The following is a 15,724-nucleotide window of genomic DNA, read 5'->3' as shown; positions in this document are numbered from 1 at the left end:
ATACTACATTAAGTGGAAACTGGCAGGTTACCTTGATTGGATTCGCCAGTATATTTCTCAAGAACAAAGAGGATGCACAGGAATTATTTATTGCCATTCCAAACAAAGCTGTGAACAGACCTCGGAAAAAATGAATCAAGGAGGAGTCAGACTGGCTTTTTATCATGCTGGAATGCTGGCTCAAGACCGGTTTCAAGTTCAAGAAGAATGGCAAAATGGAACTATCCAAGTTATTTGTGCTACCATTGCTTTTGGTATGGGTATTGATAAACCCAACGTCAGATTTGTAATCCACTTATTCATACCTCGATCATTAGAAGGGTATTATCAGGAAACTGGGAGAGCAGGTCGTGATGGTGACGAATCTGACTGTATTATGTTCTATAGCTATAAGGATGCTCGAACGCTTCAATTGTTGATCCAAAGAGACGAAGAATTGAGTGAGGATAGCAAGGAACATCATTTAGAAAAGCTTCGACAGGTTGTTCAATATTGTGAAAACAACCATGATTGTCGTCGGAAAGTTGTTTTGCAGTATTTCAATGAGCAGTTTGACCCTGAACAGTGCAGAAAGAAATGTGACAATTGTATCAATAACTCGTCAGCTCGCGATGGCGATGTTGTTATTAAAGATGTCACGGTATTCGCAAAACAAGTACTTGGGTTGGTTCGACTGGTTCAACATGAGAAAGTGACGGTGATTCAATGTCAAGACATTTTCAGAGGATCACAGAATAGTAAGATTGTTAGCATGGGCCACAACTTGAATCCATTCCACGGGAAAGGGAAGTCTTTAGATAAGCTGGATATCGAAAGAATATTCTTTTACTTATTAAGCGAGAACTGCTTGGAAGAATATCAGATATTTAAGAAAAATGGGTTTGCACTGACATATGTCAAAATAGGAAAGAGAGCAAATGAAGTTCTAGAAGGCGACAGACACATTACATTGAATAGTAACAATGCACCACCATCATCAAAGTCTTCCTCGTTGTCTTCTAAACAAGGTCTTAGTCTCAATCGAGCTACACGGGCTCATTCAATGCCCACTACTAAATCAGGAAACAATTTACTGAATTTTCGATATTCTGAATCATTTATCACGGCCCGTCAGGCTCATCAAGGTACTTCAAGGTCGGTCCCAGATCACACTGATGCTTCTAGAATTGACATAAATACAGGAGTTAGTAGTGAATACGTGACAAAGGCATTTGATGAGTTATCTCAAATATGTCGGTCGAAGGCATTTGAAAGAAACATTCCTCCATCAAAGTATATGGATCGTGGAGATTTAATTCTTGTGGCTACACTGTTACCAACCACCAAGAGAGATTTTATAAAGCTTTTGACCTCTACGAATGAAGGAGTTGCAAAGGAAGTCCTTGAAGAGAAGTTTATCTGGTTTAAAAAGACTTTGATTGCGTTATCAAAGGAACGTCGTAAGGCTCTGGGTGGGGAAATCTCACCAAACATATCCTTAGGAAGTATCAATGGGATCTCAACTCAGACCCAACAACCCTTAACTACGATAAATGGTCAGGCAGCAAGTGAAAACGTTTCACCATTCTTCCAGCTGGATTTTTCCACCACGTCAACAGAATCCGCTTATGAGAGACAAATCACAAGTTACCAAAGGAATAAAGCATCTCTGACTTGGAAGCGTACTAGAGGCGGCAAAACCACTAGAGGTACTCGAGCTAGTAGAGGAAGTAGAAGTGAATTTGGTCGAACACAAACATCGCAAAGATCTCAAAAATCTCAGAGATCCCAGAGCAATAAAAGAGGTTCCGTTAAAGGAAGAGGAGCTTCCACGTCATCTGCAACTGCCACTAATTTTATCAACGCAATGCCCTTATGAATGGTTGAAGGATCAACATGCATAGAAGTATATAGCGTAATGCATCATGCACATAGAACATATATAGATGCATATTTTAACTTGCGCACTGATTCTACAACGAGAGTTGATTGGGTTTGCATATAAATAAGTTCGCAGCAGTAAGCGATTTTTAGCATGAAGTTAACATCCCTGAAAATGATTACTTGAGCCCGCAGGTTTGATCAGAAATAAAAACCCAATTCTTAGAAGTTATAGCGGTATTATGCATGCATTCCGGGCCAGGTTACTCCGGGAACATCGGGACCTAATGAGTTTAACTCACCCGGGAATTGATACCAAACCACCCATTGCCACTAAAGAAGAAACCGAAAGCCAAGATAGAGAAACCCTGTCTTCTACTCCAGAGATCATGAAATACATTTTCTATATCTCTTTTCAAAATCATGATGTATATGAGAATGAAGTCTATCAACTTTCAATTGAAGTAACGGACGAATATCCTTTTGGCCCACCGATTGTGAAGTTTGTTAACAATATCCCGGTGCATCCCCACATCTATCTGAACGGACATATTTGTTTGAACATATTAGGGGACGATTGGACCCCCGCATGTACTCTAGAAAGCTGTGTGCTAAGTATTCAATCTATGTTGATGAACAATACTATTAGCGAACGACCCCCGGACGATGACCTGTACACCAAACGAGCCCCGGTGAATCCACTTCGAACCAAATTTGCCTATCATGAAGACGTGTAAAACTTTGGTTATCGCCTCATGATGACGTAAGGAGGAACCGTTTCCTATTTTGTGTCTGCCTTATATTACCCCTCTAACCAAAGAATTAGTAATGGGCCAACATAACATAATTTTGCACTCTCCGACACAAGTTCCCCGCTCGCGATCGGAATAACTGACGGAATTATTGACAACCTTCCAGCGTACAAAACTCGGGCTTTTATAAGAAAGCTGTCTGTGTTTTAGGGGTTTCATTGTCACGAATATTCGCTCGTTTAATTTGTTCGTTAATATAGTTAGTCCATGAGGCAAGCTATAATTTCGTTCCTTGCGTACCACTTAAGCGATAGTTAATACCATATAGTCAATATAAACAATTTCTCATAGAAACGACAAGGCTAGTTATTTCTTCCTTTTCAAAAATCAGAAAGACCAACTTGGACTGATTTCAAGTATCCGAAGCTGATTGGACTAAGTGGTAAACCTAATGCTAGACATAAGATGAGCATTTCGGAGTTGAAAATCGGTGACCCCTATCACCGTAGTGACCACGAAAATCGTAATTCTTGTAAAAGGTTGCCGTGGAAATAATTGGCCTTAGATACCTTCATTTTCAACTAGGTTGAGGTTTTTCCGAAATAAATGCACGGCTGGAGCATATATGCAATAAATTTCGACAGTTTTCCCGCTTTTGTGCATATAGTGTCTCTTTGGTTTTTGTGTAGCTTGTTCCGGTAAATAAAGATACTGAGTAAAATTTTTCTCGAGAGGGGTATCTACATGATGATAGGTTGGATATTTCCAATGTTAACTAAAGAGAGAGCATTTAAGCAGATTGTAATGTTTCTGTTCATTTCACTATTAGTGTGTCAATGTACGGAACATCCTATAGATTTGAATGGTCAAAGTTAGAAAGAAGTAGATGTCTGAGCTCATTGTAGGCACAAATTGGTGGTGGATGGGATTACCTTCATTTCCCCTCTCCATCAACCCCTCTCCATCGCAAAAATTGAAATTTTTAAAAACCCGCACAAAGACATCAGAGCAAAACCTGATCCAACAAAAGGAGGTATACTTCCGGGAGGGAGGGAAGCTTTGGTATCTTTTACCCCCTAGCTGTATCAAACTTAACATACCGCCATTCTATACTGATGCTTGACTACGGTGGAACTCGTTTGATGTATGTAGTGGTAAAATGGCTAATGTTGTGGACCACCACACTGACGTTATTGTAGTAGCGAATCCAAATAAAGCCCAATTGGAATCATTAAGTGCTGTCAGATGTGCCTAACGGTTGTATGCAGCAAAGTTCACAAAGACTCTAGTATTTGTTGTTACTTACTTATTTGTTTATTTACCTATTTATTTATATCAAGTTGTACTTGTACCAGTGGTCATAGTTACTGGAACCTGGAGCGCACTCAGTACCCAGAGTTCATATATGGCGTACAATAGACACCCTATGTAGCATAAAGCAGTCTTAAAGTATGACATTGCAGTAGTAATTTTCTTAACCTAATCAAAGCATTCCTACATACTCAAACACCAATGACACTACTTCTTCACCACCACCACTGCACATACACCCCCAAATGCCCCCTCTCATGAAACGCAAAAGAAAAGCCCAAAATCTTGAACAAACAACCGTCTTTCGAATACCGATCCCCAAAAAGTCAAATAATGGAAGCGGAGCAGGAGCAACAAAGAACGACACAAGAACAAGCCTTTCCTGTTAATAAAATCCAATGGGTATCCTAAAATTATCATTTGATTTGTTAATAAAACCCATCATCATTATTTTGACTGACTCAATTGAATCTGTTTCTTCTTCCCATCCATCGTTAATTTCATTGCGCCGGTTGGTTTCTTATCATCGCAATAAATATTGTTAGTGCATAAAAAAAGGAAGGAACAAAAGATTATATTCCCGGGATCGCAGGTTGTATTTGGCATTTAATAGATAAGTACAACTCCTATTGGAAATAGTCCTATTATTATTATTATAGCTATAACCTGTTATTATAATACTAATAGTATACTACTACTTCCTCGGATTATCCAATTACATCCGCTTCCTTGTGTCGTTGTACAGCGCTAGTGTGTTATAGACTTAGTTCGCAGCCCACACGCAAGCTCCCACCCACACGTTTTTTGGTCGTACCACCACTCGGGTCAATTAACATTAGATAAAGTCTAGTGTTTTATTTATTCTAGACTTGCAATTGTTACTCTCCCTAAAGATTCATACATTTCATCTGCAATAATTAGCAGGGCTCCTGAATCACTTACCCGTGACTTCTTTATCCACCCTAGTGTTTCGATCCGGAACCATTTACTGTTCCCCTATTTATTCATCATTACATAATAAACCATACTAGTGGTTGGGCACACGATTTTCGTTTCGGATATACTTCAGGGCCATTACATCACCTTGAACGTATCCATAGACTACAACAGCGTGTAAGAGTGTTATTTGAAAGTGATATCATACATTAGAATAACATGTGTGGACTGGATAAATACCCCCAAATGTCTGCTACTTCGGATTTAAAATCCATACCGCCTACTACAGCAGATCATATGGAAGAAGTGAATATCGGAGAAGAAGAATCTCATTCTTCAATCAATTCCTTTGCCAAAAGCATAGAACAAGCATGTGATTCATGTCGCAAACGCAAGCTAAAGTGCAGCAAGGAATACCCTAGATGCTCCAAATGTATTAACCATGATCGCAAGTGTAACTATTCTCCAAGAGTCGTGAGATCACCTTTGACTAGAGCACATTTAACTTCTGTTGAAAACAGAGTGAAACTGTTAGAGGCTTTAGTATATTGGTTAGTTAATGGGGATTATGACGTTGACGATTTGTTGCATCGTGATCATTATGTCAAAGCTCTTGAGCCTCATAGAACCGCATTAATCAATTTACCAGTGACGGTGGATGGTGAAAAGAGTGAAATCTCATCAAGCCATGGTGTTGGAAATTCGGTAGTGGCTTCGCCCAGTTCTAAATCTCCGGGTTCTGATGATGGTAACCCCGATACTTCAAAATCTATTTCTTCAACAGCTACCAACTTAGGTACTAAGACGGCCATAATTAAGAAAGAAGAAAGTGAGAGCAAATATTCATCCTCCAATAGTCAAACAAGTGGTGATACCATTAAGAATGAACAAACTTTTAAATCAATTCAGAGCCTACAAGAAATGCTGTTACAAATGATGAAAACAAGAACTGTTAAGAAGCCAACAGTTGTACCTGAAGCGCATCAAACTTCCAATAGCAATAGCAGTACTGCACCCAACCTGCCCCAATTCTCCATCTATTCATCTGTCACTGCTAACCATGAAGATGTAAGTCATATGAACCGTTCATTAACTAACTCAACTGTACACATGAGTGATACAGAGTTTGATAAGTTGAAACAGGATGTCATTATGGATTTTACTTTGAATAATATTCAAGTTTCCCCAAGTGTTATGGTGGGTTCATCATCATCAATGTCAGAACTATCTCAATTGACCTCTTCCAACACTTCGGTTTCCACATGTGCTTCTATGCTTAATGGAACTGTTTCTCGAAAATCTATAAACTCTACACCCTCTGTCTTATCACTCCATGAGTTCGCCTACGATGACGTCACTACCGACGATGAATTAACTCAACCTATCGTGAAAAAACAACGCATTAATCCTATGCCTACCATCAACAGTATGGGTACGTCGAGCCTACTTGGCTCGGGCATTGTTCCTACCTCGGAAGAGATCAAGGCTGAATTTGATCCATTTGATGCATATGTTCTCAATGAAGAGTACTGGGATTAAGCAATGGGTTGATACGTGATGATTATGTTTTATTTCTGTTTGGATTATTATTATTATTATTTTTATTTTTATTATTCTTATTCTTATTATTTTCTTTTTCTTTATTACACTTTAATTTGCTAGATTTGGCTGTTATTATTTTCTCTGGGATTCTTGTGATTTAGTATTCAATTAACGATACCTTTGTACGATATTATTACTGTAAGTGCCTAGTATAACTACTATACCTTGTATTGGCCAATCAAATAATCTCCGTCGATTCCATTTTTGTGTAACCCCGTACATGGACACTGTGCCTCTCCCAGTGCGCGAAATACTTTGTTGGGGTATCTATGTTTCGTACACGACCTCACACCCCTACGGTCATCCCTTTAAATTTTTATTGCTGTCAAACAAGAATGTTGATAGTACTTAACCTTTGATTTATTCCTTTAGGACAAAACAACAAGTTTAAGTTGTTTTGACCAACGTTCAAGTTCAGGGGTGGACCAAGACGATCAAATCTGGACATCCGAAAAAGACTGAGCCTTTCAATGAAGTTCAAACCAACCTTCGATTGATTCTTAATTCTTATTGGTTGGTATATTTCGATTTAACTATTCCTTTCTCTAATATGAATTTTAAGAATTTGTGGGAAAAATCTCTTAAAGAAAGAAACTGGCCTAAACGCCTTGAACAGTTGGCTGAAGATTTGAGTAATTTAGCTCAAAATTTGGCCAACCAAGGTCAGTTTGTTCGTCAACCTATTCCTATTCCTGTTAGGTCTGGAAAAGGTAATGGTGTTGCTAGTGGTTTAAGGAATCTTCATGATTCATATCTGTCGTTTTCATTAGCAGAAGTCAGTAACAGTAATAAAGGTGTCTATCTGAATCCTCATTGGTTCCTTCAGCACCGTTCAAGTTTGGTTTCCGATGGCCCTCATGTGAAATCAGTACCTCTTTTCCTTGGTCATTTCTTAGGTCTTGCAGGTTTACTGCAGCTATCAATGTTGTCCAAGTTCTGTCTTATCAATGCTGCTAAAGAAATGTTTACTACTAAAGCCATTTCCAAAGTGGCCATAACTACTAAATCTTCACCTTCTTGTGGGTTGGCCACGGGTGCCAGTGTTTTGTTTGCTTCTGGGTGCTTATTCAGTCACATGCTTGTTAATTTGAGAAAATCAAGAACAAAATGCTTTTCGAATATGTTTTCCAATGCTAGATCCTACCATAGCTATCATCGTTATAACTTCAACCAGCACCTGTACCAATACTATAACCATTTTGAATGGAGATATCATAGAAAGAGTGGACTGAATTTTTTCAAGTATAAAAACTTTTTTGCACGTCGTTTCCATTCAAATCGGTTCTGGTGGAAATACAAGCCAGCATTCATCTCTATTAGAGATCAGATATTTAACACCTCCAAGTTCAAATATGGTGGATACATGTTCCTGTACTTTAGTCAAGGTAAACCCCCATTGGGCTTAGGTGGTGGTTACAAGGGTGCTAATTATGCTACAAGAACCTCTACGCAATTGAGATCCCTTTTATTTGGTAGTGATTATTGTGATCAACCAACAATGGGACCTAAAGAGAAATTTTCAAAACCTTCAAGATTTGTAAAGGTGGACTCCACAGGTAAATCCAATCCTATTCTATCCTTGAAATTTCCCAAATCGGTAATGTCTGTATCCTTATCACCAAGTTATCATCAAATCACATTGCAAATGGCTCGAACAGATTCTTCTGCAACTGTAGAAGAGAAAATTGAAGCTGATCAATTAATTAATGGTTCATATATTGAGTTTTCCATTTTTGCATCTTTAGGATCATCTTTTAATCATGAAACAGTTTTATCTGAAGAAACAATTGATGAATTGTTGGATGATTTGGATATTTTGATCCAAAGAATTCAAACTCTCAAGCAGGATCTTGAGAAGATTTTTGAATTAGGTGCTTTACCCATTAAATTTATCAAGTCACGTTGGGTGTTACGAGTTTATTTCCCTAATTGTGAACCTGAAAAGTTGCAAAAATTGTGTCAAGAAAAGAATGTAATGGGTGGTACAATTTTTGAAGATTTAGAACATTTGGGGGATGCCGTGGTTGCTCAATCAAGAAAGGATTCTGTATGTTCAACGCCCAATCCTCCAGTAGAAACAGCAAGGGAACGTGATACCATGGAAGCTGCTGTAGCAAATGTTTCGGAACCCTCTCATGCATTGACAGCAGGGTCTATTGGGATGTTTAATCAATTAGATCATGTTTCATTCCCCTCGGATGTACTTTCTACATTTGATAATTCATCTACAATTTCAACTGATATAACCAATGATATTATTTCCCTTGATCCATTATCAAATGAAGAAATTGTTCGTTTAGATGATGGGACGAATCCTTTCAACGGGTTACCAATGGAAACCATACCTGTGTCAATTGTAGATTCATTTTCGGATGAATACCATTGGGTCAGTTCAAATTGAGTGGAATGCAAAATGGGGTATACCCTTTTAAACAAGGTTTTTATTTATTGGTGGGTGATTTACTTTTATGTATGGGATATTATTTTTGATGATAAAGTATAAATTATTACCTAACTATTATTGTAGACATCATCATAAAGCTTCAAATTCCATGAGCTTTGATGTTCCTCAGGTCGGGTTGATGTCGTCACTGTACTTAATCTAGCATCTACACCTATTTTTGTGCGAGTTGGTGACTCAGATAACTCCCGTATATATCAGTGGAGTAAATATGAATCTTTGTCAAACACCGTTAGTCAGCGACTCTCAGAGGACGTATCTAGCGAAGCAAGTCAAAAAGTGACACCCAGGCATAACTGATGACTACATTTTGATGCGAGTTGATGACATCATTTTTTTTTCATGCTTTTCAAAAGTTTCATTGCTTGAGATCGACCAGCCGTTAAGTTCCTTTAACGGTTATCTGTAAACCCGCCGTTAACTACCTTTAACGGTTTACTACTAACTCTTCAGTTACGTTTGCTGTGGCATTTTGGTCCGTCGGAACGGCTTATCAGTACTAAAAGTCTGATAAGCAAGTCTGCGATATACTAGCCGTTAATAGCCGTGAATAGCCGACACATGTGACTCGTGAAACAATTCTGCCAAACATCTTCTTTGAGATACAGATCCGCATTCTAAATATGTAGTTAAAGTGCTCACATTCTACGAACAATGTCATGACATGGAACGTTCTAAAAATCCAAAATCAACCTTTCAGCCTTTCAATAACATCATTATAACCTAATCAATTGCCAAAGGGTTTTTCAAAAATCAATTGAGTTCACTATGATTTTGCTATGATAATCCTTATACCTCCCGTAGAGCAATCCGTAAATGTAATGACTAAGCGAGATTTGTGGGGTTTTGTGTAATACTTCGTTTTAATCGATATCGGTCGGTATTTTCCTAATTCGAACTTGCTATAAGTACGTGTTTCCCTGTCTTTCTCGACAATTGATTGAATATCATGGTAAATTGATCCAAGGTATAAACCAGATCGATGGTGTGATAATATCAGCTTTCAATTGAGTATAATATAGTAACAGTAGGTGGAATTACCGATTTTGATTATCAAGTGGTTTTCTGTTATAACAACACAAAACCGCAATTAGGTATTTCGGACTTTTAAATGACAGGAACGCACAGATCAAGTCTATCAGTTGATACGTTTTCTATGCTGCGATTAGGGGTAACTAACAGGAATGACTTTGAGTCAAATACACAATAAGAAAAACAATAAATGCCGTTTCATATTGAGTAGCAATAATTCTTTCACTGCATATCATGACTGCGATTACGCACATATACGAGTTATTCGTGTTCCAACGGAACAAGCCCCTTAGTCACTAAAAGGTATAAATTAGTAGGTAAACGTCAATAACTTCTTCTAAAGTTGATACATTTTTTCTCTCTATTCTCAATTTGATATCCATAGTGGATTTCCAATTTATATTATTCAAGTTGACTCCATTAAACTTGTGCAGTGTTCAATTGTCAGCAACTAATGAGTGTTCAATGCTGTATAAATATTGCGCTTGACAATGCTATAAACTCTGTCTTTACAGGCTCCCAAATAATCAAAGGTACCTTCTGCTTAAAATTAAATCTGCCAATTACAGTATCAACTATTGATGTTTCATTGGTAACAAAATCAAATGTCATTTATCTGTACCAGAACGTTGCTTTAGAACGTCATACTTGTAGGGATCAAACCACGTTGTGTACCAGGAGAATATTCCCACTTAACGAAACAAAAAATGAATACCTTAAGTTCAACGAAGGATCTTTTATGTATTCATTTAGCTTAAAAATTCCTGAAACTATACATTGCAAGTATTGTCAAGAATCTCAATGCATTGTGCCAACATTCAACCAACTTGAAGGAATAATTGACTTCAACTACTATGTTAGAGTAGAAATTAAAAGGCAATCAGTTGGTGAGCCTTCAATTATTTTTGACGAACCCTTTAGATATTTGCCTTTACTTGAACCTCCATCGTCTCACATTGGTGAAGAAGTTGGAGGCATCCTAAAGAGAAGATGTCTTTCACAGATTGATTTAAACAACTTTGATCTTCTTGACTCCGTACTTGATGCGGATTTTTTGCCAACTCCAATACTGCTCCCTCTGCGGGACGCGTTTTCATCAATTTCAAGTACTAGCAGCGTTTGTGTGAAACCTTTAGACGTTCAAATGTTCATGAAGGCCTCCTTGGATAGATCGAAAGTCATTTGTCAACGTCCATTACCATTAGAATTATTCATTGGGGCATTACAAGATCCATGCAAATGTGAAGACACAAATTCTGTGTTTCTTCAACAATTAAACATACAACTTATAGCTACTACAGACGTTGTAATTGAAAGTTGTATCAGTACAACAGAATTGTTAAGTACGAAACAAATTATAGAGGTGTTTCGTATTCCACCTCAAAACTATAAGTTTAATTTGAGTCCACTTAGTCCGGTAACATTTAATTTTGACAATGCTGAACTTAAAACACCACTAGGCTTACAAGTTCCTCCACAAATTATTGAGGCTGCTAGTATTGGCATTGGTGTAATTCCTAGTTTCAATTCATGTAGAAGCAGAAGACACTACAATCTTCGAATTGAGGCTGGTTTTAGTGCCAATCCAATGTCATTATTTGCTGGTAATAATGAAATTGAAACCCAGGTTCCTCAAATTACCTTAGAGTTCAAAGATGTCTTTGTTCAAAGTGGATTGTCACTTCAAGAACAATAAATATGAAGGTTTTGGTCACTATTACGACAGAGGGTGTTTATTATTAGATTTGTCTTTTGGATATTGGTTTACTTATTTTGGTATTTTTGGTTATTTATGCTTTAGTTTTCTTTACAGTACTTCTATGAAACTTCAAGATTCATTAGGAATGTTTTTTTAATTCGCTTCTAAAAGCTGCGTCAAATTGTGTTTTTTGGGGGGTTCGCTTGTTGTGATTAGATATTTTATAAACTTTTTTGTATTACGGCTTTATCTATTATTTATTTTGTTTGTAAGGTAATATAATGTGTCTTTTGTCTAATCATGGAATCATGGTCTCAGTCTTCACACACTTTGTAGTAGAAGTGAAGTGGCACCTATTATTTTTCGTAATTGACGATCTCCACATTGTTCTAAGGGAATCATCAATTCTGCGTCCTATTACAGACGACTTAAGCCTAGTTTGTCTTATAAAAGAGCTTTGCATTACGTGGTATAGTACTTTATCACATTATTATTTCAGAGAAGAATATGTTTTACGCCCGATCCAATACCATATATCCTGGTATTCGGGGTCGAGGCCAAACCCGAGACGGAAATGGATTATTTGTGGATAAAACATATTTATCCATAAAACTTAGCGATCAACGCTATGTATTGAAGAAGAAATTGTTGTCCAGCAAACTAGTGCAAAAGTTGAACACCATAGCATTCTTGATTTCAAGTACTTTTGTACAATCAGCCCTTACTGATTCCCTTCTATTTTATAGAACCTAGACATTACCTATCTGAAGATCGTCGTCCTGGATACGGAAGAGGTAATGTTACTGTAGAATCAGTAGAGGTTACTTTAAAGTCATACTCTAACCGATGGTTTAATAACAGCGAGGAATCTTATGAGCATTTGGTTGAATCGTTGGTATTGTTCAGAGCAAATGATTAAACTCCTTGATTGAATTTGAAACTAGATCTTATAGAATGATTCGTAAATACAACTTGACTAGCTTCCTCGTTCGTAGATTGCTTGGAAGATTGTAAGTTACCACCACTTCAAATGGAATCTTTGGGTACTCGACACCTTACGCTATGTGTCAAACTTGGTTTTTAATTTTATCTAGGCAGTGGTGTTCGTTAGGAAGAACAGTTACGTGAATTGATGTTTCCTGTTGAAATCAAGGCAAGTGGGTTGTTTGTTGATCCCTTAGATTGAGTTTATGCAGCTGACATTGCACCAACTCGAAAAGATCCCTCTCCACCTCCTCAATTGCCTTCATACAACTCCTTGTACCCTGTTTAAATCCGTATTTATTAGCAAGTTACCGTAGACGGTTAATACATGAACTCAATTGTCTGCAACCTACACGGGTCTATGTCATTGTACATGCTATTGTGTCGATGATATAATAAGTGCCAAAATGCCACAGAATTGTTTAAATGCAGTGTTTTCACCTTATTGTGCACAAGAATTATTCTTAACCACCACAAGAAGCGTTGTAAGATGTTAGTACTGAATATGAAAGTTTCCCTCTTTGTAATTTAAGCGATAGCATAGATTACTCCATAAATGGAAAAGACCACAATAAACTATTCTCCGTCCATATCTGGTGACTTAGAAATATAAGATTCATTCAACCATCCCATTGGGTGCACAACTGTACCATAGTATCTTTTAACTCATTAACAAAGGTTTACATCGCCGCCAAAACTCAAATGAGCCAAAACAGTTTAGCAGTAGAGTAAATGATGGAGTTGTACAACTTTAACATATTTAATAAGCAACAATTTAATTTTCCGTTGTTGAAGTCTTAAAACACTCAAGCATTCTTAGTGATAAGAACTGAAACACATCAAATAGATACGAAGTCATTCATAGCAATGTCAGTATAAATGATAAATGTGCCACATTCCCTATAGTTCAACATATAAATGATTGTGGATGATAAATTAATCATTATTCTTTTTGTCCTTAGGTCCTTCCGCCATGCAGATTGTTCATTAGATAGAAATGGGTAACAGCAAAAAGAACATTTTATGTGTAGGCATGGTCATAAATATTTGGATCCAACGCAATGCATGCATGCGGTGCATTGTTGGGGTATTCGTTATAAGACAAAAGTCCTTCATATTAAAGTTAGGTTAATAAACGGCCAAACGATGATTCAGCAGGGTAAAAGGCTATGTTAATCGTGACTATTGTTGAACTATGCACTACTTTTGTCTTTAATAATAATTTTACGAGAGAACAATATTTACGGTTGCAAATTAGTAGTGTATTTTGACCAAGCTGCTTTGCCTATTATTTCTTAGTGGATTGAAAGGTCATTGCTAAAAGTGTTAGTGCAAAAGGTGAATGGCTCGACCATAACCTTAACTGAAAAAAAGGTGCACAACTAGCTGCACACTTTATCTTTTTGAATTGATATACTTTAAGAGCAACCATCCCTGTTAAAAACCATTTGTCTGCAGAGCGTAAAATATCATCCCAAAAAGATTAGCGCTACACATGTATACTATTCTGTATATAAAATATGTTTACTATACTTTGTTCTATGGATACAAAGGGAGGACATAGGTGCCATTATCAAGAGACGGCTGTATATATAATCAGTCTGTACCGCTGTTTTGGTCATTCGCGGAACTTAATCTTAATAAATAGTCAAAAGGCCAAAGGGTTCTTTAGTGACTTATATTGGCATCGATCAATTCTTCTACAGCACACACCTTAGAGCTCAGAGACCACGTTCTGAACCCTATAAACACGATTTCACGAAATAAACAAACAGTAACAAATAGAATGATAGCCAGAGATATACATCAAATGTTACAAGTGGACATTCAATTGGATGCTGATAAAGATAACATTACGTATAAGAATTGTGATACAATAAAGGGAGTAGTTGGTTTAAACATACTACAAAGAATTTCTTTACAGCATTTAAAAGTAAAGTTAGTAACAAGAACCAAAATATCATATCTTTGTGAATACAATACTGTTAAAAGTAAACACGTTGCTGTTGAAGAAAAGCTGATAGTTACTGCTCAATTACTTCCTAACTTTAATTCCAAGGTGGGACATATTCAAGATCATGAAATTGACCTTGAAGAAGGGGTATATTACTATCCATTTTCGTTTCGGATCCCAATGGTAAAAAGATGTAAGCACTGTAATGCGGTTAACGAATTGATTCCACTGTTTGAAATGCCAGAAGTAACATCAGTGAATTACTATATTCGAGTATCAATCGATGGACTGATTTTAAATCGGTTCAGAGCTTATAAAAGAATAGAATTTATGCCAGTGGATACAAAAGAGAACGGTAATTTCAGACAATTGAGTGCTCTTATATGTACAGGGCAGTACTATTCTAATGGGGCCCCCTTAAGTAACTTGGAATCAAGTCCAAACATATTTGACTTTCTGGAAGACTCGGATTGTTTGAGCTTACTAAATGGGGATGTTGATCTGATATGGTGTTCATCCAATTACACAAGCTCAATGGATACTGGGTCTATGGATGATTATTTTTCTAATCTTTCAGATTGTCCATTGGTTGATGCAATCACATGTGTAAAGGCAGTTTTGGATGAGAAATCACTCATTCCCTCACGAATTCTCCCACTTGATCTTTCCTTGGGTCATACAGATGAACCACGCTGTTGTAAGGTCTATTTACAGGGTCTACTAGTTGAACTTGTTGTTTATACTAAATTTTTAATTTCCAATGAGAATCTGTCGTGCTGGTCTACGATCACTCACTCCGTTCCCTTATATTATCGTGCTCCAGATAACTTAGAATGTCCCTTGACACAAGACGAGCCCTCTTGTCCATTTGAATTAGATAATTCGCTAGTTAAATCTCCCCAAGACTACAACATTTCCAGAGAACTCTATGGTAATATTGTCATCCCTCCAGAGGTAGTTCCAACTTTCCATTCGTGCAAGTTGAGCCGATCGTATTCTTTGAACATAACGGTTGGATTTACAGGGGAAGTTTGTGAGAATAGAGAACAATTGGAAGCATGTGTACAAAACCTTAAGTTTACTTTTGATGATGTGCATATTCTGAGTGGGTATTTCCAATGACTACTAACGGC

General features: G+C 37.2%; 3 protein-coding genes across 3 annotated transcripts; all 3 read left to right on the top strand.

Moving 5' to 3' along the window:
• Positions 1-5,078: 5,078 nt before the first annotated feature.
• Positions 5,079-6,398, top strand: GAL4 (galactose-responsive transcription factor; the record flags this gene model as incomplete). Its single annotated transcript, XM_043195780.1, has 1 exon — positions 5,079-6,398. One exon carries the CDS (start codon positions 5,079-5,081, stop codon positions 6,396-6,398), a length of 1,320 nt encoding a protein of 439 aa, XP_043049485.1.
• A 398-nt stretch (positions 6,399-6,796) lies between these two features.
• On the top strand, positions 6,797-11,650 carry KQ657_005136 (uncharacterized protein; the record flags this gene model as incomplete). Its single annotated transcript, XM_043195779.1, has 4 exons — positions 6,797-6,805; positions 6,919-8,851; positions 9,186-9,201; positions 10,876-11,650. 4 exons carry the CDS (start codon positions 6,797-6,799, stop codon positions 11,648-11,650), a joined length of 2,733 nt encoding a protein of 910 aa, XP_043049484.1.
• Positions 11,651-14,423: 2,773 nt separating this feature from the next.
• KQ657_005135 (uncharacterized protein) lies at positions 14,424-15,713 on the top strand (the record flags this gene model as incomplete). Its single annotated transcript, XM_043195778.1, has 1 exon — positions 14,424-15,713. The coding sequence occupies one exon, from the start codon at positions 14,424-14,426 to the stop codon at positions 15,711-15,713; it is 1,290 nt and encodes a 429-aa protein (XP_043049483.1).
• Between the last annotated feature and the right edge of the window lie 11 nt (positions 15,714-15,724).

Source organism: Scheffersomyces spartinae (assembly GCF_019049425.1).
Source record: "Scheffersomyces spartinae strain ARV_011 chromosome Unknown scaffold_9, whole genome shotgun sequence".
NCBI classification, from domain to species: Eukaryota; Fungi; Ascomycota; class Pichiomycetes; order Serinales; family Debaryomycetaceae; genus Lizanozyma; species Lizanozyma spartinae.
Note: the sequence above shows the minus strand (reverse complement) of the source record. Positions and strands in the feature narration are given on the sequence as shown.